We start from the raw sequence: 26,283 nt of genomic DNA, 5'->3' as shown, positions 1-26,283 counted from the left end.
TGTAAATTAACAGGGAATTTAGACTTTTTGAGGGGGAGTGGGATATAAAGAGGTGATACCCAAACTTTCTGAATCTGGAGCTCATTTAGAACTACAATTACTTGTTTGAATTTTTCTGTTTTTAAATAAGTAGATGAGGTAGTCTTAGCAATTCATAAACTGTTTTCAAGGCTTGAGTTCAAATTGTTTGAAGGGAGTTGTTTTTCAGAGCAGCTGAAGACTGCAGATGAGACATTTTAAAAATGCAGTATTGGAAATTTTTCTGGTTTTGCATTTGCTGTTCTGTTGCAATATGAGTAAGGGTAGAGAAAATATTTTTGGTTTTGAGCAAAATTTTGAAAGAACTGTCAGTGTTTTCTTGGTTTTTGTTATTTATTTACACAATATGGCTATGTCGACTTTAAAATTTTTTAAATGAGATGCTACTTTGTCAACAAAACTGAGAGAGTATTTTAAAGGCAAACAAGCTAAACCTTACCTATCAGAACTCTTGTGCTGCAGACACCTGATTTCATTAATAAGAAATATGCATGACTTGCAAACTATCTTAGTACGTCCTCCTATTATGCTATTTTACATATTTTCTTACCTCATTTGAATTACTTAATTATCAAAGTCCCTGTAATGCTAATAACATAGCTTCAACATGCATTGGGATATGTACCTTTTTTGCTGTTTGAATTGATGAATTCTTGTCTTTGTGCAAGGAAAACACTTTATGTTGGAGGAAAATCTTTATTTCCTTACACTGTTTTCTTCTAATAGATATTTAGGATTTGATCATGGTGCCACACTCTTTCACATCCGTGACAGTGCTGCTGATTCTGTGGAAAGACTGATCTATCTAACTAACACATTCAGTTTTGCAGTCCTTATACATGATGTTGTGTTACCAGAAGAAGCAAAACCAATGTTTAAAGTAAGTCTCATTTCAGTGAGTACTTTTACATAATTGTAAATGCTTAAATGTGATGCACTTTGTTCAATTATAACATTGATCTTCATTGTTCACTGATCTAGGTCCAGAACTTCAGTAAACCAGTCTTAATTCCACCTAATGAATCCAGATATATTTTTACACTTCATTTTATGCCTTCCACATCATCCGTTCACATAGATAACAATATTCTACTTATCACCAATGCTTCTAAATTTCACCTACCTGTCCGAGCATACACAGGATTTCTAGATGTAAGTATTTTTCTTTTTTTCTAGCTACTTCAATCTAATTGGAGGCAGACTTCCTAGGACTCTTTTTAATTCTTTTTTCTATTTCAGTTACTGATGAAAAATTCTTTTTTGTTCCCTTCAGTTTTGCATAGAAAATGTGTAGAATTTTGAGCTTGTCATGGTACTGTTGTATTAGACTTATTCATCATCATGGCTTGGCTTCGCGAACAAAGATTTGGGACTAGACTTATTAATGCGTTGTTTAATGAGCTTAGAGTTTGAGCACACTTTATGTTTAACTCATGCTAAAATACTTTTATCAATCTTTCTAGTACTTTGTACTGCCTCCAAAAACTGAGGAACGATTTATAGATTTTGGCATATTGAGTGCAACAGAAGCTACCAGCATTTTATTTGCAGTCATCAACAGCAATCCAATAGAGGTAAGGGTGGATTTATTTTTATTTTATCTTTTAAAAAGTTCACATCAGTGTTGTTACTGAAAAGAATACCTTTGTTCTTTTTAAGCTGGCTATAAAAAGTTGGCATATTATAGGGGATGGTTTGGCCGTAGAACTTCTAACAACCGAAAAGGGAAACAGAACAACGATAATTGCAAACCACCATGAACTACAAAATGCTACTGCATCTGATCAGTCTTCAGTAAGTAATCCTTTGAATCCATTGCTTAAAGCTAGATTTAGGTGGGGAGAAAAAAAGAGAGAACCTCTGCTACTTCTTGCAGTTTGACTTTAGGCAGGGCAGAGGTAAGAATTCTTAATTTTTATCTGAATGTGAGTACGATAAAGCATGTAGATTTTCTAAATTTATTTTAAGAAGCAATATTTTATTCAAATTGGTTAGATTTGGAAAGGGTAAACTGCAGAAACAGCAATCTCCATGCCCTCAGATAATGCTCATCATTCATCAGAGAAGAGTGGAAATTTATCACCACAAGGAATAGATAGTGTTAGTCCCTTATGTGTGTGAATTTTTTGTGTACCAGTGACAGTGCTTTTAAATGGATTTTGAGTTAATTTAAAGGAATCAGAGGATACTGGGTATGTTTTTTTAGTGAAACTTCTTTCCGTTTAAAGGAATACAATGGATGACCCTTTTCCTACCATTTACAGGTGGTCCTAGCATCAGGCTATTATGCTGTGTTCAGAGTAAATCTAATAGCAAAAGAACTTGAAGGAATTCATGATGGAGCTGTACAAATCACAACAGATTATGAGGTATATTTATTGTATATTCATGGGTGTTGCCCAAAAGAAATGTTGAGTCTTTAAGTGTGAAGTTTTAGGAGTTGAATTAGTGGACAGGTTATATGGTCTGGGAGGGAGGTTGGAAGGGAACTCTGGAGGTCAGGTTATCTTTGCAAGTTAACCCTGCGTCATACAACAGTATGCTTTCATTACGAATTTCATCTGACTTTCAGAAATAACCATTTAAATCTGACCTACTGCTTTGCAGTATGGATTTTTCAATGACATGACATCCTCAAAGCATCAGTGCATGGATCTGTGGGTGTAACACGTGCTGACAGTGTTCTTTTCAGTACATTATCAGTTACTGAAATTAAGCAATAATTTCCGACTTTTTTGGTCAAAACCCACTGTGAAAGCTGTTTTGTAGAACAATAGAATCATTAAGGTGGGAAAAGGCCTCCAAGATGATCAAGTCTGTCCTTTGACCAAATACTACCATGTCCACTAAATCATATTGCAGTTTCCTGGCAACTAATGAAACAGTTCTTATGCTAAGATTAGTACAGGAGAGAACAACCAGTTAATTCTCAACTTCATATGCCATATTTTTTCAGGAGAGAGATTCTACTGGATAATGGAATGTGAATTTAATATCTTTTTGTGATATATGTAGAAAAAAACCCAAATGTGACTCTCTGCTTTTGAAGTCAGGAAATTATATTACTTATTGTGTTCTGATGATGTTACAGAACATGGGAAATTCCTAATTTTTGCCAGTTATCTGAGGTTTTAAGATTTTTTTAATGTGTCTGTACATGTATGTGACCCTTCAATTATAGAGTCTGAAGCATTTAATTTTCTTTCTTGTTCTTAAAAGTTATTCTACTTGTATTAGTACTTTAATAATAAGCAGAAAGAATATCATTGCCATCCTTTCCACATTATTTTTTCTATGTATGTCAAGGTCTTACCATGACTTCCTAATGTTTTTTTGAGAAGTTGGGTGTGTATCCTCTTCCCTCATACTCATTTACTTTAAAGATGTTACCCTCTTGTTTTCCAACAAAGTGATACCTATATAATGCCCTACTAGAGAGCTTATATTTTAAGTATGCTTTCTGTTCCGTATAGAATGGTGCTAAGGATGTATGGGTGACAGTATGGAGTGACTGTTTGGAATGTGATGATGTGTTGAAATCTTAATTCATGTCTCCATGTTTTAAATGTTTATATAATCTCAGACTACATTAATTGCAGAATTTCAAGGGTTTTTTTATTCTATACAATTTAAAAGTGGAAGAGATGTTTAAAGTCTGGAATGTAAGTATTCATTTCTAAACTTTTCATGTTGTTTGTTGTTTTTTTTTGTCCAGATTTTAACTATACCAGTGAAGGCAGTGATTGCTGTAGGCTCGTTGACCTGCTCCCCAAAACATATTTTTCTTCCACCTTCTTTTCCGGTAAGAGAGCTGGATCATATTATTAAATGTTTTCCTGCTGTGTTTTTTCTTTATCTGTCCTTTTCAGGGGAGACCATTGTCCTGAATTGTTGTATGTCAAATTGCTGGAGAGATTGTGCTACTGAACTGTTAGGATTTAGTTTGTCATTATTTTGGGGTTTGGTTTTGGGGGTTTTTCTCCCCCACGTGTTTCACACATGAGTTACCCCTACATCTCCTCTACAGCCCGCTTGAACAGCATCTTGGAATACTGATATTGTCCCAAACCTGATTCTTTGCAGCTTCATTCTGCTGTAGCTGTGGTGACTTGGTTATTACCAATTCATGCATGTTGGCACCATGAATAAGAGACATGAAATTGCACAAATGCTTTCTCCAAATCCCTAAAGTATTATACCAAAGGCAACAAAGTCAACCAAGTCAGATAATGAACTGATACTTTAGTATAAGGAGCCCTTGATCTCTGTGGGAGTGCTATTGTACTGTTTCCACACTGAAAGTAGATCTGAAGGGTGCATGGTCGAGTACATGAACAGGAAAGCAAGAAAGCTGTGTGGGTCTACAGGTCTCTGCAGAAATATGTAATGGCTGTTTTTATCCATGCTCCTGCAGTAGTGTTTATTCAGTGAGTGCTGAAAGCAGTTTCTTTGCTCAGGGCAGACTCAAGCAGCAAGATATGAACCATGTAATACTTTCTTCTCACTTGGCATTCAGAATAACCATAGAAGCATGGGCAGTCAAGGCATATGGAATTTGCAGTTAGTATTCTGATGAAGTCTGAACTTGATGTGACTTCCTGATAAGTGGAGAATGTAATACGATGGAAAAATCATCGGGATAGAGTTTTAAAACTCAAGGGGGCTGGGAATGAGCAAAAGGAGATAGAGATGGCAATTTTCTAAAAGGATGAAACTAACTCCATGCATGGTGTGTGTAAATTTTTGGGGGGTTTTGTTTCCTTGTGTGGCCTGCATAGAGTCAATCTATTGTAGAGCAATGTGTGTTCTTCTTCTGATAGCTCCTTAGTATCTCCTGCTTATCTTGCAATTTGTATACTCTTACTTCGTAATTTTTCACTGGCAGTTTATCAAATGTTTTACTGCATGTCAAATAAATGATAACTTTTTTGAAAAGTGATGGAATAGGTCTCATCAGAGGAAGATAAGTCAGTCAGCAGGACTTCAGTGACATTTGCGTCATTATTCATTCCATCTCCCTTCTGACCTCCTGTGTCACAAATTGTTCTGAAGTCTTTTGCTACTCTTGAGATGAAGCATTCATGCCTACAGTTGCAAAAATCACTGGTTATTTTTTATCTTTAGGATGCATATTTTCTATTTGACTATATTGCCTCACCATTATATGAGTATTTATTACTCTGAGTGCCGTTTTTTTAACTTGATGTATGAACAGCTGCATAAGCTTTTGATAAACTGAATTAACTTAAAGGTCCATTTCCCCTTCACCACAGATAAGGCAGTTTCTATGTTCTGTGTCCTAATTTATTAGGAATTATTGTAATGATGAATTCCTGTCAAATTCATTGTCCCTCTTGAATTCCACATTGAAGTATTTAGTTCCATTTTGGACCATAAAGAAGTCTTGGTCAGCTTCATTTTTTTCCTTGTTTATTTACTTTTGCTTTGTTTTGTTTTGGCAGGTGCTACTTCTTATAGTACTGGTGTTTCTCAGCCTCTGAGGCATAGCTTCCTTGCTGTCATCATTTTTTCTCTTCCTTAGATTGGTGTGATTTTTATTGCCTTCGTACTTTTTCTAGTGATGTTTTCATATGATAATTCATTCAGGTGACATTTGGCCTCCTGCTTTTTCTTTGGAAGTATAGATTCAGATATAATAACCTTTGACAAGATTCTAGACTGTTTCCTGTGTTCAAGCCCCAAGCTTTTCAGAGTAGTCAACTTCACTTACTATTTCCATTAGTTGATCACTTAGCTCTTTTGATATTTGAGAACATTGACACCAGGCTTACTTGTATTTTTTCTTGGATTCATTTCAAACTAAACTTGTGCTCACTGAATTCATGCTACTCTTGCATCTAGTTATTCTGTAATGCCTCCATTACTTATGAAAGTAAGCCTAAAATAGCATCAGTTTGTCTTGTTTCAGTGTTTGGTAGAGAAATTTGACATCTACACCATCCAGAAATAACTTGGTGCTACTGTTTTAGTAACGCTTGCTTTTCAGTTCATACCTGGGATGTAGTTCTCCTGCAGCTGTCTGGTTGCCAGTACTGTCTGTCTCTGTTTATAATTTTACTGTATTTGCACCTAAGTCTGATTTCTGGTGTTCCATTGAAGTTTGTCAGCAATACACAGACAGTGTATACAGACCTTGTAAAGATCAGTTTCTTGATTTAAACAAATCTTAGCTGTGTTGACTCCTGCTTCATAGTCTCATCTTTAGTTCACAGTGCCACCTCTCAGCTTTTCCCTGATCAAAGCTCATCTTTGAGGGCCTGTATGCTAAAAGGCCTTGTTCTGGTTTTCTTACTGCTGATGGGTAAAGCTGTCTTCCCTCATCTGTTGTTTCATGTCTAAATACTACATAAAGGTCTCAGTAAAATTTTGTTTGTTCTGCAGGGTTTAACAAACCTGTATCTTGCCCAGTTGATGGCAGTTTGTTACTCATAGGATTCCACAGATGAAGACGTACCTCCTATTCAGTTTAACAGGACTGTACTGTTTAGGGATTTGTAGTTTCTTTGTAGTTTCTTTCCCTCTGCAGTTTTTACTATTGCAAGTGTTACAGTATGTGACTATTTCCTGTTTCTATTGAGCCTACAAAAGTTCCATCTCTCTCATGTCTCCACTTCAGTCCTTACTATAGGGAATTTTTTTTTATTATTGGTTTAAGGGGAATATTAAAACCTCAAGTCATGTTCATTGGAAGATAGTCTTGGGTATTTATATTTGCTCGTATTATTTTATATAAATCTGAAGTCTCACCACCAGTCCTGAATTGCACATTTCTTCCTTTTGTTTTGTTTTTTATTAGTTGTTTACTCTGTACTTGTCAGGGCCGGGTGTTGAAGTAAAGTGTAAAACGTGAGCACAGAGCAGTTGGTTTACAATTGAGGGCAGGGGGAGAGCTTGAGCATTGCAATGATTCTGATCATGACAGATGATTGAACTACATGTTCTGTGCTTAAAAGGTTAAATAACATTTGGCTCAGTAAAGGAAGCAGGGTGTAAAGGTGTGGAGAAAAAAACTTGCACTGTTTTCTTCTTAAATGTTGTCATTTTGGTGACTGATATCTTAATCACATTGGGAGCAGGAAGAAGGGTTGTATCTGTGTTTTAAATGCCCTCTGTCACCTGTAGTGTTTGTAATCCATAGCTTCCCTTTAATATTCCTTTAAGGTTATTTCTAATTATTAGCAAGTTTTCTCTTGCCTTTCCTTTTCTGGTACTTTTTTAAACATGATGTGATTAAGGAGAACTGTTTTCCTAGCTCCTCAAGATTCTTAAGGTAATCTTAATTTTCAGAAAGGGATGAACTGTGTTTGGAAGCAGGTGGAGGAAAGAATACAATTATATAATAATAACAAGAAAGTTATTACCTTGAAGTGTTGCAAGTGACATTTTTTTAAGATAACATAGTTAAAAATCTCGATTTAACATTTCAGCACTGCTGTGGTCCTTGCCAGTCTGCATAAATAAATACAGATGCTAGGGAAAATGCATATCCTGCACACTTTTCCCCTCTTTTGTTTTCTTTAGGGGAAAGTAGTTCACCAGAGCCTGAATATTATGAACTCCTTTTCTCAGAAAGTGAAGATACAACACATACGGTCCCTGTCAGAAGATATAAGGTTTTCTTATAGAAGGCTAAGAAGTAATAAGGACGATTTAGAACCAGGGAAAAAATCAAAGGTTTGTTTATGCCTTATTTCTAAATGTTTGTGAGTTCTCTCTTCTATATAACATATGTTAAGTTTCTGTAGTCATCAGAAATCTTATTTCTTTTTTTCTTTGGTCATTAGATTTACTGTGCTGTTGATTTCTTCTCTTATCTGTTTTGCAGATTGCAAATATTTATTTTGATCCTGGTGCACAATGTGGAGATCGTTGTTATGTAGGATTGCCTTTTCTAACTAAATGTAAGTAATGTTCAACTTCATAATTAAAATAATTTAAAATAAGTTTTGTCTTTAAGCAATGATGTTATTTGAGGAGTTAAAAAACCACATTATTTCTTAAAGCGGAATCTAAAGTTCAGCACAGCATAGCAATGCAAGAAGATGCATGGGATTCTGACTGGGATTTGCATGAGAACTTATTCAAAGAATGGACAGAAATAAAAGAGAACTCAAGCCATAGGTAAGTATTTTATCCCTGTTATTTTCTCATGCCTTAAATCACTGGAAAACTCTGATATGTGTGCTCTTATAAAATACAAGGTTTCTTAATACCTTATATTTCTGAAAAACCTTAATACAAGGTTTCTCTTTCTTTCTGCTTTTTGAGAGGGAGCCAAGAAAGGAATTGCTCTGCCTTCTCTGCAAAACTTCTAAAGAGAGCATTTTAAAGGTTAAAAAACAGTAATAATTTCTTCAAGTCAAACACAACACGGAAAGTTACTATTCACTGGAGTTTGCTGCAGTTTTTGAAAAGATGGCAACAGCAAAGCACTCTCTACTCTGCAAAAACTTCCAAAACCAGATTTTGTTGTTTGTGCAGTATCCCTGCTTAAACTTCTTTAAAATAGTAACCTCAATATTCCTCTGTCTGTACTGAGGTTATTGCATTTCAGTGAATTAGCAAATTGTCTTGTACTTTATCTTGAGATTTGCTGAATGAAAGATGATCAGTGGTTGCTACTTAATATTTAGAAAAAGTCAAACTCCATAGACTACTACATACCTTTTAAAGGTGTGCCTTCTCATACATAAAGTTGATTTAATCTCCAAGAGACACAAGTTAATCTTAACAGCAACTGCGTGTCTTTTGTGATGATAGCATCCAGACTGCCATTTCAAAAAAGGTATGTGAAGAAGCAAAATGTCTGTATACAATAAAATAGAGCAACAAAAGCATAACCTCTCTTATCACTTCTTTGTTATATTATGTGGAGAGCTTGTAGGAGAATGGGACCCAAGTCTGTTGTGGAGGGTGGTTATAGCATTGTAACAAATCATATATTAAGATGTATTAATGTATCTTAGTAGCAAAGAACTTCATTCAGCAATAGAAATAGTGGCTCACAGTGTGACTAGTTCAAATTTGTTTTAGATTTATTAGGAATATAGGCACAGAGACTGTGTATCCATTGCATCTGAAGTACGCATACAGATTTACTGTATATCACACATGTGCAGGCAGAATACATTTTCTAGATAGTGGATGTCTGGATGCTGTATTGGAGTTTTTCCTTTCTACTCTTTATACCTTTGTAAATCATCAGATAAGCTTTGGGTTATTTTTCCTACTGATCTGAATCTGTTATATTGTCAAAATTTGTTTCTGCAGTAGGTGTAGCTCTTCTTGCTTCTCAGACTAATGTTGTTTTCAGGGTGCTTTTTAAGCCCTCTGGTTTTTACAGGCTTTTCTGTTTTAGTCCTTTAAAGTAAGTTTTACCACTGTTTCTCCAGACTGAATGCTGTATTTGAAGTAGACACAGATCTTCAGAAGGATGTCCGGTTGAAAATTACAGCAGAAATGGCCTGGCCTTCCATCCTTATTTCACCTCGCCATCTAAACTTCCCTCTCACCAACACAAACAGCTCATCAGTAAGTTATTTTGGTGATAGTATCATTTTAATAGGTATTTCTAATTACATTAGTTCTAAAATAAACTTTAAAAATTGTGTTTCTGAATAGGAAGAAGAAATTTTTCTAGAAAATCCAGCAGATGTTCCTGTGTATATTCAGTTTCTTCCCGTAGCTCTGTATTCTAACCCATCCACTTTTGTTGATAAGCTCTTAGAACGGTGAGTATTGTTGTGGAGTCCTTGGAGTGCTCTCACTCTACAGCAAAATGCATTTTACAAAAAATGCATGCATGATTTGCCAGTTTTGTTGGTAGTTACAGTGTTGGCCACTTCTAGAATTTGAATCATTAGGCCAGTTGAGATGTGAATCTGTTGCCATTGAGCACACATATGTATTTTTTGTTGAGCTAAATTGTGTTTACGTTTCTTTCTTAACTTGATGTACAAGGGGGGAAATGGAAAAATAAAAACAAATTATTCTTTCAGCTGCATATTGAATTTTACCATGGATTCTTGATTTGTGCTAAAATCTCTAAATGCAAGTATGTCACCATCTTCCCTGATCCAGGAGAAATAAAAAATATGATTTTTTTTTCAGGTTTAATTTGAGTAAACCAACTAATTTCAATCAGAGGACTCTAGAGTTTCAGGTCTTCAGAAATTGTGTAAGTACTTCAATACATTCTTCATAATTTTCAATTTAGTTATTTTAACGTTTTGTAAGAGTTCAGCCATACATGTCTTCAAGTTTCATTATTACTGTGCAAAATGTGATACCTCTCTTGGATATTTTCAGGAAATTGAGAAAAGTAATATTTCTACAAATATAACAATTAAAGTGTCACTTTTTCTATGTGCTTACATTATAATACAACTGTAGAAGTTCTAGGAAAACTGCATTTACTTGTTCTCTTACTGACGGAGGATTATTTTCTTCAGTATAGTGGTTACTAATCCTAAAATTAGCAAAGTATTGAGTTTTCCATTGGTTTGTTGGTTCTTTTAAGTGATTTAAGTTTTGTGGACCCTCATGTGCCTTTTCACATAGAGCATGCCACATCCTAAGCACTTCTTTTCTCCTCTGGCTTTTCCCCTCCATTTGCAGTTTGTGCAGTGTCTAAAGTCAAACGGCAAACTTAGCAAAATACATTTTTTTGGGTAGTTCTGTTTTATTTGCTTTTTCCCCTTAAAACATTTTTAGAATATATAAACAATGGAAAATTCTGAGGAGAGAAAATATTCCATAATTACTTAAAGCTAATTTAGTATTTAAAATACATACATAAGAACTTTTGAACTCTTTCTTCTGCTAGAACTTTATGAATCTACATGGGTGTAGTTCAGGTCAGTTCTGTTCTGTCATGTTGTTCTATTTCTCCATAAACAAAAACAATTTACTAATAAATAGGGAAATTAATGTGCCATCAGAGTTTCTGGTTAAGAAAACAGAAATGTCACTGGGTAGTACACTTATTTATGACAAGACCAATTTTTTAGCTGAAATAATACCATTCCATACCATATAGCAAATATATGTGAAGTGTTGCTTTGTTTTCTCTACTCTAAGGTCCAACCACTGCAGACCACCATGGGACTTACAAAGGGCTTGACTCGTCATTCCGTTTTAAGCTTGATATTAAAACCTGGTGAGAGAAAGTCTGTCAAAGTAAAGTTTACTCCAGTTCTTAATAAAACTGTTTCATCATTGATTGTTATCAGGTAAGACAGATATTTCCAAAATGAGTATGAGTTTTTCCGATGTTTTTTATTTATATATGAGGTCATATTTATGATCAACTGTCAAGAAACTGTTGCTTTTACAAGAATAATTGTAAAATCCTGTGTGTCTGCAGAAAGGTTTAATTTAGATGTAATTATGATGTTATACAGTTGTTAAACCGTATTCAGTACATATTCAGTAATATAAATATATAATCCACTGTTATCAGAGAATCGCAGAAGGGTTTGGGTTGGAAGGGACCTTTCAAGGTCATTAGTCCAACACCCCTGCAGTGAGCAGGGACATCTTCAGCTTGCTCAAAACCCTGTCAGACCTGAGTCCTCTGGACTCACTCCAGAAGGTTGATATCGTTCCTGTCCTGGCACCCCAGAGCTGGATGCAGTACTCCAGGTTGGAGTCTCACAAGAGCAGAGTAGAGGGGCAGAATCACCTCCCTTGACCTGCTGGTCATTGTGCTTTTGATGCAGCCTGGGACGTGGTCAGCTTTGGGGGTTTCAAGCGCACATTGCCAGCTCATGTCCGGTTTCTCATCCACCAATACCTGGAAACTTGATTTCTTAACTACATACTACACTGTTTTGAAAGTAGAGACAATGGTTACAGATGCCAATTACAAGATCAAGCTACAATGCAAGTTCAGGCTTTACTAAAGAGCTCTGAATAACTACTCCACTTTTGTATCAAGTGTGTGATGCATTAATAAGAGATTCAAATTTTAACAAGTATTTCATTGTATTTGTATATGCTGTGATTTCTTAGGCCTTTTGTCTTGCAAACACTATGGTTGAGATCCCCAGTATTTACTTCCATGTTGTAGGGAATTATCTGTGGAACTGTTTATATTTTTGTTCTCCAGATTTGGAATATAACTTCATAGTCCGTAGAGAAGCTTTTATAAATGTTTCCCCCTTTTTTTGTACACAGAAATAATTTGACTGTAATAGATGCCATAATGGTACAAGGACAAGGAACAACTGAGAGCTTGAGGATTGCAGGAAAACCTCCAGGTCCAGGAAGTTCTTTACGCTTTAAAATCACAGAAGCATTATTAAAAGACTGTTCAGAAAGTGAGTACTTCTTGAGCTAGTATGCAGAACAGAAAAGAAATTATATTTTACATGTAAAACTTTAAATGTGTGGAAATATTCTCCCCCTGTTCTAGTGCCCCGGAAATTTCCTTCCTTTAAATATCTTAAAATTGCTACTTTATTTAGGCAGAATATTAAATATGTCTTTCATTTTAACTTGAAAACTAGGAAAGATAAAACAGAAGCCCTGTGTTCATTAAAATGCAAGACACAGGAGATGAAGATCGTGATATATTTATTAGCATAATCTGTAATTCCTAAATTTAAGACAAATTGGATCACAGGCATAACTTCTGTGTATTTTTTTACTTCTCACACCTTCAGAATCTTTAAGCACATACCCAACAGGGAAAAAGTTCAGGTATGCTCCTTGATGAAAATTAAATTGCAGCCAGATTCTACTGTAGATCAGAGGTTTTTCTGCCCTGTAGCCCCAGGCTTGCTTCTGTGAGGAGAGCCAGGAGTACCTGTATTAACCGAAGGAACTGATAGAAGAGGTTTAGTTGTATCTGGTGTCAAAATCTGCTCTGCCACTTTGCAGTTTTCCAGACATATTTCTAAGGTACCATGGTAATTATTATCTGAGATTATTCTGCTTTTTTTGATGAAGGAATAAGAAAACTTCAAGTCAAGTTTACTCATTACCTCTTACATGTTGTGGTTTAGGTATTTTTTTACTAATAAGATATGTGTAGCTAACCATAGATTTTTATTTTTAAGACACCAAAAGAAAAAACCCAACAGTTTTAATTCTTCGTTTGATGGGACTGTTCACAGAATACCACAAAGGTATTAGGCAGTACATCAAAGAACTTTGAAGCTTAGATGATTTTTTTATGAGGTAGCAGTGCTGTCAGAGGTTCAGGGTATTTCTTCCCTGATGAGTTAGAGGGCTCTGGAATTGTACAAATGCCCTGCCTTGACAATGATAAGAATCTGGCTGCAGAGATATGTTCCTACAGGTTACTTATTTTATTTCCATGAGCCTCACTAGTCTCTCTTATGCTGTAGTACTGACAGCACTCTATTCTGCTGTAGAATATGAATGTAGTGAAAGATGTCTGTTTAGCATAACACTAACCATGTTTCTGCTGGTTTTTTCTAGAAATGAAATACAAAGAACCAAATTTCACACTGAGAAGAACATTTAAAGTGGAAAATACAGGACAACTGCAGATTAATGTGAAAACAATGGAAATCAGTGGCTATACATGTGAAGGATACGGATTTAAAGTAGTTAACTGTCAGGAATTTGCACTAAGTGCCAATGCCTCTAAAGACATTGTCATATTGTAAGTATTTTTTCTTACATCTAAATCAAGTCTTACATTTGGATTTTTAATTTTGTTTCAGAGGAAAACTCTCTTGGTTAAATTCTAAGGGCTTTTTACTGAAGCTTTGAGTGTTTGGGGGTTTTATATAACTTTACACAATCATGACATTTTTTCTCTCTACTTGGAAACACTTTGATTTTTCATTATATTGTGTTTTTGTGACTGGATATAGTATTACTTCTCTTACTATTCAGTAAGTATATCTTACTGAGTCAGAATAATGTTACTGTATGGCATTTTATACATTTCCTTCATTTTAGTTGTGAATGCACGTGGGATCTAGGTTTACATATGGTTTTGGTGCATTACAGTATGTAGAAAAGAGCCTTAGTCTAAGGATTGTTATTGTCATGAACAGTATTTTAGTCTTGAATATTTTGTCTGTTGCCTTAGTGATAGTGATTGTGTAATTCTGTCAGTTTTTATTGTAAAAGATCTCTGCACCAAACACCGATCGTTTAACAGTGCTTTGATTTAAAGTTAACTACTCAGAATATTCTGTCTAACAAGTTCAGAAGATGCTTCTGTTCTGCAAGTGGATGTACAAAATATTGCAGGCAGTGAAACTTCACTAGTATTTCTGCACAATCTTAGTTTGTGATGAGACCATGACGTAGTAGGGATGTTTTTGAAAAGGCACACGTTAATGACTTAAAGGTGAAATGTTTAAAAACTTTGTAGTTCCCATAGTAGTTGGTTGCATTGCTTGCTTAGAGCTGCTGTTAAATTTTTACTGTATTCATAGCTTTTTTTAACAGATTTGGTCGAAATTTATTTTTGGTTATTATAACTTAATATGGTATCTCAGGAGTAATCTAGTATCAGATGTGTTAAGCATAGGTATTAATGAATGTAGTCAAACACTTCTTGAGGTATTTGATAGATACTCTTAAGTGTGTTTAGGCTGTGTGGTAATTGATGGAGTTGGGTTATAAGGTTTGATTTTTTTGTTTGTTTGTTTTGGTGGGGGTTTTGTGGGGGTTTTTTTGTGGTTTTTGTCGTTTTGTTTTTTTTTTTAATTTATGAGTCATAAAAATTGCCTCAAACTTTTGTGCTATTCACATGAAAAGTTCTAACATGCTTTACTTTGTTGTCAGGTTTACACCAGATTTCACTGCTTCCAGAGTCATACGTGAATTAAAATTCATCACTGCAGGAGGCTCTGAATTCGTATTTATCTTGAATGCATCACTTCCATATCACATGTTGGCAACATGTGCAGAGGCTCTCCCCAGGCCCAATTGGGAACTGGCACTGTACATAATCATCTCAGGAATAATGAGGTAGTGTGTGTGTTTGTTCTTAGACACACGAACTACTGCTGCTTGAATACAGGTTACAGAGAAGCACATATGTATTCCATACATGCTGTAATTGGTGTAAAGTAAAATAGGGTGAGGTCAGAAAGGAGAACAAATTAATAAACACTTCTCTAGATGGAGTGTGAACAGTTTTTAAGACTTGAGGAGTACTAACTTTGTGCTCAAAGCAAGGACAAAAAATATACTTCTTGCTTGAGCCTGTTTTCCTTAAATGAGATACATACTCCTCTTAGCCCTGGTAATTTGTAGGGTCTTGAATCAGATTAGGTATTAAAGCACTGCTAGCCATGAATTCCTATAGAAATGTAAGCATCCTTCTGGAGTATTGTGCTTCAGAGAGATATGAGGCAGTGACTGTAATGAGCTTAGCAGATGCCTTGGATGAATTTAACTTTGCTGCCACTGCTGTGTGACAGACAACTGGTGATACTAATAATGGGATTTCTGAGAACCTGAAGGACATTGTTTGCAACACTGCAGACTCACAGGTTACATAGCAGCATATTAATGCACTTTTTTCCTCAGCAAACAGACACGTTCATTATGCCTGGTTGAATTATGAGATGAAAATTCCACCATTTACATAGTCTAACATCTACTTATTTTATTTATTTGAAATCTGAGGTTATAAACTGTCTGTCCCTGCTCACCTCTTGGATGTGAGACACTTACCCCCACTGCTTTTGTCCAGGGAAAACCCTACCATGGAAACTTACCAGTATGAGTTTTGATTTACCACTAACAACAATGCTGTTTTTCTGTTTATTACTGTTAAGCCTATATCTAAGTGTGAAAGGAGTTGGTGCTGTAGATGCCTGTAATGAAAATGTGGTCTTTCTATGTGCTGCAAATCCAAAGCATTGTCACACTCTCACGTACATGTAATTTCCTGCGCTTTTTTTTTTCTTCAAAGTAAGTTACTGGCTTTTCCATTTTGCTGTACTGTGTTACACAAATGTTCACTTAGGGTGTCTTTCCTTCTAGGGATTGACAAAAGAAATAGAGAACATAGTTACAGCCCACTTCATTTTCTTTTTTTGCTCTTCAGCACTTTCCTAAGTAATGCAGTCACTAACACTGCATTACTTAAAGTGCTGAGTAAGTACTTACATGGTTTACTTCTGTATATTTGTTAGATATGTATAGGCTGAGTTTCTTTTTTGTTTTTTGACAGTGAATAATGCTTACCAGCTCATAAGTGTAGTTTGCATGGATAATTTATATCTACTGTACTTGTTAATTAGACTTTACAAAAGAATAGAGAATACTAATCCCTTACTGTGTCTTTTTTTATAAGTACAAACATCCTTCTTAGCAGCAAACTAGAGAAGAGTCCTAACATATTTCATAATATTCCAAGGTTCCTGTGCATAGGCAGCCACACTTACGTTTAGGGTGCCATCATGTATGGGTTTGGTAGTTGTCACTAAAATAATTCTTCCATACCATTGCAAAGCTATCCTTAATTTCTAGGAATGAACACTAGGAGTTTGTATAGTTCATGTTTTTTAATTTGATAAGGTGGTGTTTATTGTAGCCTTCCCTAAATCACTGTTGGTTTGGATTTTTACCATGCTTGTGGCTCCAGGTTTTGAAGTCCAACTTTTTTTCATTTGGATTATTATTCTTGGCAACTGCATGTCAGACTTGCATCTAGTTTGCATTCTCAGTGCTGGTGATGTGCATATATCACACTATGCTATTGTGTGTTATGTTTCTATCAGACAAAATTGTGGTTTCGATGCAATTTTCAGCGTTTTCAGTACAAGGTACAATTTTTGTCCTGTGTGATTAAACTCATTAACCTTAAGATGCTCAAAACTAAGAAATAAATCCTTAGATGACTGCCTCTCTTCTCTGCAGTGTACTCTTTCTCTTGGTGATTGGAACAGCCTATCTAGAAGCTCAAGGAATTTGGGAGCCATTTAGAAGACGCTTGTCCTTTGAGGCCTCAAACCCTCCCTTTGATATGGGAAGGCCACTTGATCTCAGGAGAATAGTTGGAATTTCATCTGATGGAAAGTAAGTAAATGTTTGGGGTTCTTGTGGTATTTTTCCCATTTATTTCCTCTTTAATTATCAAGCCAGTAAAAAAGTAATACTGCTCTATAGAATAGGTGAATGAATAAAGATCTTCTCAGTTACTTATAAAAAGATGGCTTGGATTAAAAGATGACTTTTGTGATTGTGAGGAATGTCCTTTCTTTGAAACAAAAAGGAAAGAAAAGAATCCCACCAAAACCAAACTGTACCAAGATTGCTGTTAATGCTCTCAAAAATGAAAGGTATAGACTGCAGAAAAATTGCAGGCCAGAAGTTCCTACCTTTGGTGTCTTAGGTTAACTAAAGAACTTCTCCTTTCAGTGTTCCCTCTGACATATATATATATATTGACTGTCATTTTACTGTAGTTTGGTTCCTATGTAGAGCAAGCAAGTGAACGGGAAATGGTGAAGGCTACTGACTTATCAGACAAGTTGTAGACATTTTTGCTGGTTGCATGCCAACAGCAGTGTAGTTCAAGGCTTCTTTTGGACATGGTGATTCTTTTTTCATGGTGAAGAATGGAAACATTGTAAGTGTGTTTTAAACATGTTATTCTTCCAGCTTGAATATGCTTGGATCGGATTCTAATCACAGTTCAACCAGAGGGATCTATGGAGCAGGCAGTTCGTCTTCACGATCCGGTGCAGGGAATCATAAACAATGCAATGCAACAGCACACCTTCACAGCAATAGAAATGCACCTGATGTTGAAAACATCAAATCCAAAACCAGTTCAAGCATACCTAACAGGACTTCAGCACAAGCAGCTTCCATGCAGTCAGTGAACAGAACGGGCCCCTTTACCTTGGATTCGGGTTCCACAGCTCAGACTCATGCTGCAGGCAGAAGAGCCAAGGGGACGAGGCAGAACCAGCAGCCAATGCAGCAGCAGGCACCAGCTTTGGCAGAGCAGCCCCTCCAGCAACCCCCAGCATCTGGGCCCCAGCAGCAAGAGCAACAGACTGAAAGTACTTTGCCACAGCTCCCGCTTCTCAACCCACCTCATGGCGAATGTGCCAGCAGCAGAAGGCACAGCTCAGAGGATTCAGATCTCACTGGGCTCATAGAAACTATGGAAAAAGACTTTGACCACCCAGAATCCCCTTCCCCTGATGTGTTTACAGAGCAGCCCCCATCTCCACTAGCAAAAAACAAAGGTAATAATACAATTGTGCTTTAACAGGATGATTCATTATGTAAGGCGCAGGACAAGATTTAATCAGCTGTAAAGGTCATGTTTTCACAGTGTGAAAAACAATAACTTCTGGTGTTCTCTGTCCTGCAGTATGTGCCTGTGTCTTAAACACTTCTGTTGCTTTATGGCAGTGAAGTTTGTGCTGTGCTAGCTTGTCATTCTTCCTGCAAAAATGCTGGAATGTTTTGATGAAACAAAGTGTGAATATCTAAACATCTGATCCCCGGGGAGAAGAAAGATGCTTTTGGTTGCTACTCCTTTGCCTTTGGGTTAGCATCCATGCCTCCCACCTCCATGATTTATACTTGAGGCTCAGGGTTGAGGAAAGGAAAAGGAAGTTGTCCTAGTGTATTGTGAAAAGTGAGGCAGGGAGGAGGGGAAGAGAGAAAGATGGGTAAGCCCCTGTGGTACTGTTTGGGAATGGAATTCTTCATGTCCAGACTTGCAGTTGTAAAAAATCCTTGATGTCAGGTGGTCGGCAAATTAACATATGGCACCTGTATCTATATGTTACATTCATTTTTGCATGAGGTTAGAGTTGAGTTGGAACTGTTTATCCATTGTTTCAGTTGCCTAGAGTTTAAAATTAATATTGTACATTAGATATGTTTAGACTTCTGAAATTATACATCAGTTATTTCCTTCTTATGAACACTTTGTTAGAGTAGAACTTCTCATAATGATTTTTGTATGAGCAATTTCAGTTGTGTCTCAGAGTTATGTGATTATTTAATCTTAATGTGTTTATTTCTAAACATATTTTCACTTTTACTACCAATACTGTTGTGCAGAAATGGTACTGATACTGTGTTGCTTATTAGAGATCAAGTTAAGAAAATGAGTCATAGGAAGGCATATAAACACCACAGCATCTGTGTGATCATGGACCACCAAAGAGGAAAGCTTCACTCTGTTAAGTGGTAATGAGCAGAAAGTTCTTAATTAGTTCAGAGTGGCTGTTACAATGCATTTGGACTTTCAAAGTGGAGACTCTGAAATGATGAGAGGCTTTGGGATCCTGCTGAAATATGCTACTTATGCTGTTTTGGTTTTGGCAAGGGTATATGTAGTTGGGGGAATTAAAAGAATTGCAACCAGTTTGTCAGGTACTCATTCCATAAAGGCTAAATGGATTTCCAGAAGGTGGTGTGACAGTAGGTAGATTTCATGGACAGTGTCTATGTTGGCAAACAGTGCAGTGCTGGAGCTCTGGAAAGCAAAGTGTCTGGCAGTAAGGATGCAGTGTCCTCATAGGGCATGTGTGAGCAGATGTGCAGTGGACTGATCCAGTCTGCATACTGAATGCCTTAAAGAGGTAGGAGTGCTTCTGGAGCACATCTTCCATTTCTAGTTCAGCCTAAGAAGGAACCAGCTCTTGCACTCGAGTGTGATTTTGTGATGCAGCTGCACATGCTTTATGGGGACCACTGAGTTCAGTTTCAAAAGCATATTCTCAATCCAGATAATGTAGTGTACCCATTTCCATTTGCCCTCTCTAAAAATGTAAAACTGTAGAGGAAGTTCTATCTGGATCTATATACACACACTGATATTTGTCTTTAGGTAAGTAGATAGAACTAGTCACAAACATTTGCAGAAACACGAGCTTCTGGACTAAACTGTCTGTCATAAGATGCTGTACAGGATTCCTGTTTTTATAGTCTATTTTTTCAGCTTCCTAATACTTGTGTGTTAGCTCACTGCTGCAGAGGCTGCATTAGATTTTTGTTAAAAAGCTGCTTTGCATTATATTTTAATGTCATTACAACACTTTACATAGATTTTCTAATGATGAACACTAAACTGCTTAGCAATCCTGAATTTAGACTGCATTTGAAGCAAATCTTGGAGCATGGCTACCTGAGGCACATCCAAAATACCCCCAATATACCAGAAGCAGACCTTTAGAAAATTTCCGTAGAAAGATGTGCTTGTATTTATGCATCTGTTTGCATTCATGCTGAAAAGCATATTTGTAATTCCACTACTTTTGTTTTCTTGATACAGCCATTGATATTTATGTGTTAAAAAAACAAAGTTTAAGGGAACTACTTCTTTATATGTATTTGGTTTGGTATTTGCCAAAATACTGGCAAATTTCTGGTTTGGTACGAACTTTACCATTTTGCCAGATGAAATATAACAGCTGTCATGGTGCTTCCAGTCTCAGTTCCAACTCATGCTGGTACAAACCAAGAAGAGGCTGAATCCAGTTATTCAGCACAGGTTAACTGAGGCTTGAGTGAGCTGCTGAGTCTGTCCAGGAGGCTGTATGCAGGCACTGTGTGGCTCATAAATGAAAATGCTTGTTCTAAAGGGCAGAATATTAGAAAGATCCTATGAGTAAAGGCATATTACATCTAATAAAAGACATAAGAATGTTGTGAAAGCTTACATCCTCTAAGAGAACAGCAACAGGCAATGGTAAGCTGATGAAGACTCCACACACGCACATGCACAGTTGCTCTGTCATGATGCTTTTTTTTTTTTTTGATGACTTTTTTATTCCTTGGGAGCCTAATCCTGCCTGTCTCACAAGCCAGGACCTTTGGCTTGATTTTGAAGGCTCTTAAACCTCTGCATTTTGACCTTCTACTGTGCTGCACCTCAGTTAACCTGAAATGGCTGGAAAAGTAAGCATTATTTATTTGTATGCGTATTGCTTCAAGAAAATTGATCAGACATCCCTTGGAGTGTTTAATGCATTGTTTTCCCTGCTTTGAGATATAGTAACATTTTAATGTGTCAAGCTAAACTTTTTTACAGTCAACTTAGTCAGACATCTTAGAATAGTCCACTCTGAAAGAGGAGAAAGCATACTTGGGTGTAAGATTTTCAGGTTTGAGGTGTTTGGTTTTTTTAGCTGTTTGCTAGACAAATACTATTAGTGATTTTTCTCATTCACACTAGTCTTATTTCAAGTTATTTTGTGTTTTTTCTAAATGACAAACATGCTAATAGTTTCTGTTCTTTGTTTGTTCAGATGATAAAGCTTGTGTCAACTTCTGAAGTTTATGTTTAAATGTAATCTTACATGGTTAAACTGTCAAATTGAATTCTATGTTTAAAAGCAATCCCAGGAACAGAGCAGAGAAGAATAATAGGGAGCCAAGTGCCCACATCCACAGAGAGACACTGAGGGTACAGCTCAGGAGCATAAATGAGATGGTGGAGAACGGAGTTCTGCAAGTCTAATGCTTTTGCTCACAGTGCAGGGGCAGTTAAGTGGTTGGTGTGTCCTAATAGGCAACACATTTCAGAGGCTTAATCATGTGGGTTAGCCTCTGAAATGAAGGGAACTAGCCTGTCTCTGAGTACTGCTGTTGAGAATCTGAAGCATCCATATCTTCCTAGGAAAAGGGAAAACAATTCAGCGCAAGGCTAAGCCACAGAAAAAACGGGAAGAAAAGGACAGAAGAGGGAAAGGAAAGCAACAAGAGGATGAGCTGAAGGATTCCTTGGCAGATGATGACAGTTCTTCAACCACAACAGAAACCTCAAACCCAGATACGGAACCACTGCTCAAAGAGGTACAGCACTGCTCAGAAAAGGAGGCCTTTGTGTAGCTGGTGTGTCCCCTGGTGAAGTAGGAACACAGTCTCTTTCCGCCACGCCACCCTCAGCTTTCATATAATACCCTAACAAAGGAAGAACATTAATTAAAAAACATCTTTCCCGATCCTTGCCTTCATTTCTCTATCAAATTTGCTCCTCTATGAGTGCAAACATTCTTGAATCATGTAGTCACAGGACTGAAAATGCCTGGGTGACTGTGGCTTGAATAAGCCACCAGCTGCCAGCAGCATTGTGGGAATTGTTTCTCGGTACCCTCCTGGCCTATTCTATTTGTGGAATAAAATGCCACAGTATGGACACTAATTTCACTCCATAATTAAGGTGTATGCTAAATCCATGTCTTTTGTCAATTACAAAGGGTCAGATCAACGGTAGTAACTTGTCAGTAAGTAGCTAACTTAATTACCTCATACAATACCCCTACCTTTATTTGACTCATTTGACTCACTTGCTTCTAGGTAATAAACTAAATCCCCAGTTTGTGTAGTGGGACTAAACAGAGCAGAGGTAATTGCGAAAGGAAGAAAACAAAGCCTAAATTGACATCGTAAATTTGAACTTTGGAAAAGACTGGGGGGGGAAAAAAAAAGGAAATCCCTGTGATATATTTTAAAGGTTATGGTTTAGTAAGTTGTCACTTGAAAATCACCACTGATTTTTTTTCAAGATGGCTATTTGAGAGTATACGTGTATTTAGGAAGTATTAGAAGTACGGTTAAAGGAAATAATAAATAGAATGGTAAAGTGTCTCATATTCTTTGCTTTGTTGAAGAGTCTGTTTTAGGTGGCCTGGACTGCGTTACAGCAGATGCAGTAAACGTCTCAGTACAGAGCTAGCATGTTATTAAGTAGACTCAGAGGCCGTGGCTGGAGGAGCTGTGTATTTGCAAACACCAGATCTGCTTGAAGCACATTAATTTGCTATTTCGATTTCTACTTCTCCAAATAGGAAAAAATAGATACCACATTTTATAGGTAAACTCACTAAGTAATAAAAAGAGAACTTCAGTGCTACAAAAATGCTCATGTTTTCCAATAGCATTCTTTCCTCAGTCCTGTTTATACTATGATTGTGATGCAAGAAGAACTTTGCTTTTAATTAATATTAATATGTTATGTCTTTTATAGGAACCTGAAAAACAAAAGGGAAAAGTTATAGCAGAAAAACCTGAAAGTGAAATAGTCCCAGTAAAACAGAAAACTAAAAAAGTGCTTACAGGTATCAAGAAAGAAATCCCTGTAGATGTGAAAACCAGGTAAGCATAATAAAGACTTTTTTAGTAGGGAAAGTATTGTGCTTGAAGGGAAGATGTATTGATAAAAATCTCTGTATTTGACTGTTGTGGCTGCCAGTTTGGCAAATGCCAACAGCAGGTACCTTTAAGCAGTTTCTTCTTCCTTCCTTGATATCAGGGAATATCTGAAGCTTGTAAACAATAAATTAGTTAAAGGGGAATATAGCACATAAGTGAAAGCTAAATCCAGACATGAAAATCAGGCAAAGCAATGTTAAGATTTTTATAATAGGCATTGCATACACCAAGTGGGGTTAATATTTCTAGTGGCAGCACAGTGAGGCAGCACCAACAGGAGTGCCTTTAGCTGCCATTGGTGAAACTGCAGCCATGCAGTTTTCATTTTCATATCACGGAGTAAGGTCAGAGTCTTGGATATGTTATGAAAGGAGGCTGCTGCTGCTGTCCCGTAGTGTCAGGTGGTTGATTGCAGAGAATAGAAATGGGGAAAATGAAGAATCTTAGTCTTACTATAGCTAATTCATTCCAAAATATTATTCTGAAACCAGATCGCTATCCAAGTGCCACAAAAATAAACTTCACTGAACTGAGGTGTAGTATATTGGCTATGTTTTCCCTGTTGCTGTATTTAATAGTAGACTGAGTTCAGTAGTTAGAAGAAATTATTTTTTTTCAAAATATTTCTCAAAACCTTGCCTGGTAAAGTCTCCTCCTTATCTTATTTATTCTTATCATTATGTACTTTCCTTTATCATATAACTCAGAAGTTTGTTACATGTGACAGTTTTCAAAGACCACAATGAGAGCTGGTTTGGAATCCTTCTACAAGAAGGATCCTTCTACTAGAAAGTGTGAGAGATGGAATCAAATACCTACAGAAAAAGAGCAGTATACAGCCAGATAAATTTGGTGGTGCATTTGAATAATTTTATATCATTGACTAAAAAACAGTCCTATACATTTAGGGCAATAGCATATTAGGAGCACATGATCTTAACAGGGTTGTGTGGGGGCGGAGTAGAAAAAGGGTAGTTGCTATCTCTTGTTGCCTCTCTATAATCAAACAGGTTTTGTAATCCTGGAGCTCCAGGATGAAAGCTGCTCCTGGAAGGTGAGTGAGCCCTAATACAAATGTGGAGCAGTGTGGGTAGAAAATGAGCTAGGGCTATGAAGGGTGGAGTTGCATATAGGAGAAAAACATAATTCTGCTTATTCATAAGAAAGCCACAAGAGACCACTGTTTTGTTAGAAAGCATGTATGGCCCATATATATAATGTGTATGTATGTATGTGTATAAAGTCTTTTTCAGCACTTCAAAATAAATGAATTTCTGTTTTCATTTAGTCCCTTGGAATTGTCTTATACTCCCTCACTGGAAAACAAGCAGCGCAAACCCTTTCCATCCAAGATCTCTACACAGCACCTTTTGACGAGTGGGTCTAAATCAAGAAACCTCCCCAAAACAAGAGGTAGTGTGAGGCTGTTTTTTATAAATACATCAAGACTTTTATTTGGTTGTTTGTAACCCCTCTTGAGTGCTTAATTACAAGTCTGGTGTGCGAAGAAAGCTGTTCAGTTTATTATCCATACACTTGCTTTTCTTCTTTTGTTTTAACAGGTCCAAGCAGTAAATTAATGGAGAGCAGGCCATCAGTATTAGCCAAATTTCTCCCCAGTGGTTCTGGGCCAGAACTAGGAAACACAAGCAGCTCAGAAGGGGAAAAGGATTCTCCACCACCAGAGTGGGACTCTGTGCCTCTCCACAAAGCTGGCAGCTGTAAGTAATCATTAGACAATTGACAGAATGAGTCTTCTGCAATTAATATCTGTAGATAGAAACCTGTCTCCTTTTCACTGCATAGCTATGCTGTGTTTTTCTGCTGTAGACCCCTTATTGATAGCATCTGATTTGATTTGGGAGGTTTGAAAATGGTGCGGGCAGAACATGGACCATTCTACAGTTCTTCAGTGATGAACAGGATTTAGAAGCTGCTGGAGGAATTGAGGAAATGAGAATTACTGCTCAAAAAATATGCATTTTCTACAGCAGATGGGGTTTTGGTTGGTCAAGTCTGCTGCAGCCAAAGTTGAAACTAATTAGATGATTTGTCCTTGAGAGGGAACACTGAGAACACTTTAATGCAGTGGTTGGCAGGGGACACTCTTACAAGCATTTTCGTTGCGTTATATGTTCCCTCGTGTGGGAACCAAATCACCTTCCTCTTGGTTGCTTGTGAACTTAAATCATCCCTCTCAACAGCACTCACTTGGAAAGATTCCTTCTTCTGTACAGATCTGTTTGTCTTGGCACTTTTGTTGCAATACAGTCTCTCTGAAAATAGATGGTAAACCTGAATAACCAGAGGTGAACATAGAGAAGAAACTGCTGCTTCCATCACTGGGAGCAAACAGCCTTTGTCATAATTCCTCCATTTGAACAGAAAGGATAGCAGAAGTTCGAGAAGCCTTTGTTGTAATATAAATACTATGAAAGATGTTTTGTGTTTCTCTCTATAGCTACAGACAACCTTTATAAGCTCTCTCTACAAACCCTGAATGCAGATGCTTTCCTGAAACAGCGACAGCCCTCACCAACACCCGCCTCTCCATCTCCTCCTCCTCCCACATCATTTGCTTTTGGGCCACGAGGAGGCACTTACAGCAGCATTGTGAACAGCAGCTGCAGCAAGTGAGTCCAGATCGGTGCCTCCTACTGATTTCACAGACACCGAGCAGTTGTGGAACCTGCCGGTTCCTCTTCCTGTGGAAACTGCTTTTTTGCAGATACACCACTGTGCATATCTTGCCACACTATTTATATTTTTCTGGTGTTTCTTACAACTTGGTAGATTGGAAAAAGGTGCAATTACAGGAACTGTTGAGCTGTTGTGAAAGTTTTCGTAAATTCTAGCTTAAATTGCTGGTTTTTTTATCAAACTGCTGAAGTCCAGAACTTTACTCTTTTTTTTTCTTTTTTTTTTTTCTTCTTTTTAGTGAAATGAAAAGCAAGCAGCCTAATGGTACCAAACATAAGCTGTCAAAGGCAGCTTCTCTTCCAGGCAGGAATGGTAACCCCACTTTTGCTGCTGTAGCTGCAGGTTATGACAAGAGCCCAGGTACAGAACCAGTCTGGAGTTGTAAATATTTCTGAA

General features: G+C 36.9%; 1 protein-coding gene across 1 annotated transcript in view; it reads left to right on the top strand.

Moving 5' to 3' along the window:
• Positions 1 to 26,283, top strand: part of TMEM131 (transmembrane protein 131) — a 73,821-nt gene that overhangs the window by 40,299 nt on the left and 7,239 nt on the right. Inside the window, exons 13-36 of the mRNA XM_018084200.3 lie at positions 766 to 919; positions 1,021 to 1,191; positions 1,503 to 1,613; positions 1,699 to 1,833; positions 2,304 to 2,408; positions 3,755 to 3,841; positions 7,582 to 7,734; positions 7,886 to 7,961; positions 8,064 to 8,181; positions 9,453 to 9,591; positions 9,682 to 9,791; positions 10,171 to 10,237; positions 11,140 to 11,291; positions 12,238 to 12,380; positions 13,507 to 13,693; positions 14,833 to 15,018; positions 16,921 to 17,079; positions 17,665 to 18,260; positions 21,653 to 21,828; positions 23,003 to 23,130; positions 24,476 to 24,600; positions 24,750 to 24,908; positions 25,649 to 25,820; positions 26,126 to 26,247. Of these exons, the coding sequence (XP_017939689.1) occupies positions 766 to 919; positions 1,021 to 1,191; positions 1,503 to 1,613; positions 1,699 to 1,833; positions 2,304 to 2,408; positions 3,755 to 3,841; positions 7,582 to 7,734; positions 7,886 to 7,961; positions 8,064 to 8,181; positions 9,453 to 9,591; positions 9,682 to 9,791; positions 10,171 to 10,237; positions 11,140 to 11,291; positions 12,238 to 12,380; positions 13,507 to 13,693; positions 14,833 to 15,018; positions 16,921 to 17,079; positions 17,665 to 18,260; positions 21,653 to 21,828; positions 23,003 to 23,130; positions 24,476 to 24,600; positions 24,750 to 24,908; positions 25,649 to 25,820; positions 26,126 to 26,247 (3,731 nt within the window). The remainder of the gene's footprint in view (positions 1 to 765; positions 920 to 1,020; positions 1,192 to 1,502; positions 1,614 to 1,698; positions 1,834 to 2,303; positions 2,409 to 3,754; positions 3,842 to 7,581; positions 7,735 to 7,885; positions 7,962 to 8,063; positions 8,182 to 9,452; positions 9,592 to 9,681; positions 9,792 to 10,170; positions 10,238 to 11,139; positions 11,292 to 12,237; positions 12,381 to 13,506; positions 13,694 to 14,832; positions 15,019 to 16,920; positions 17,080 to 17,664; positions 18,261 to 21,652; positions 21,829 to 23,002; positions 23,131 to 24,475; positions 24,601 to 24,749; positions 24,909 to 25,648; positions 25,821 to 26,125; positions 26,248 to 26,283) is intronic.

This window comes from Manacus vitellinus, unplaced genomic scaffold (genome assembly GCF_001715985.3).
Source record: "Manacus vitellinus isolate BGI_N305 unplaced genomic scaffold, ASM171598v3 scaffold_7_pilon, whole genome shotgun sequence".
In the NCBI taxonomy this organism is placed as follows: Eukaryota; Metazoa; Chordata; class Aves; order Passeriformes; family Pipridae; genus Manacus; species Manacus vitellinus.
This window is presented reverse-complemented; position numbering and strand designations above follow the sequence as displayed.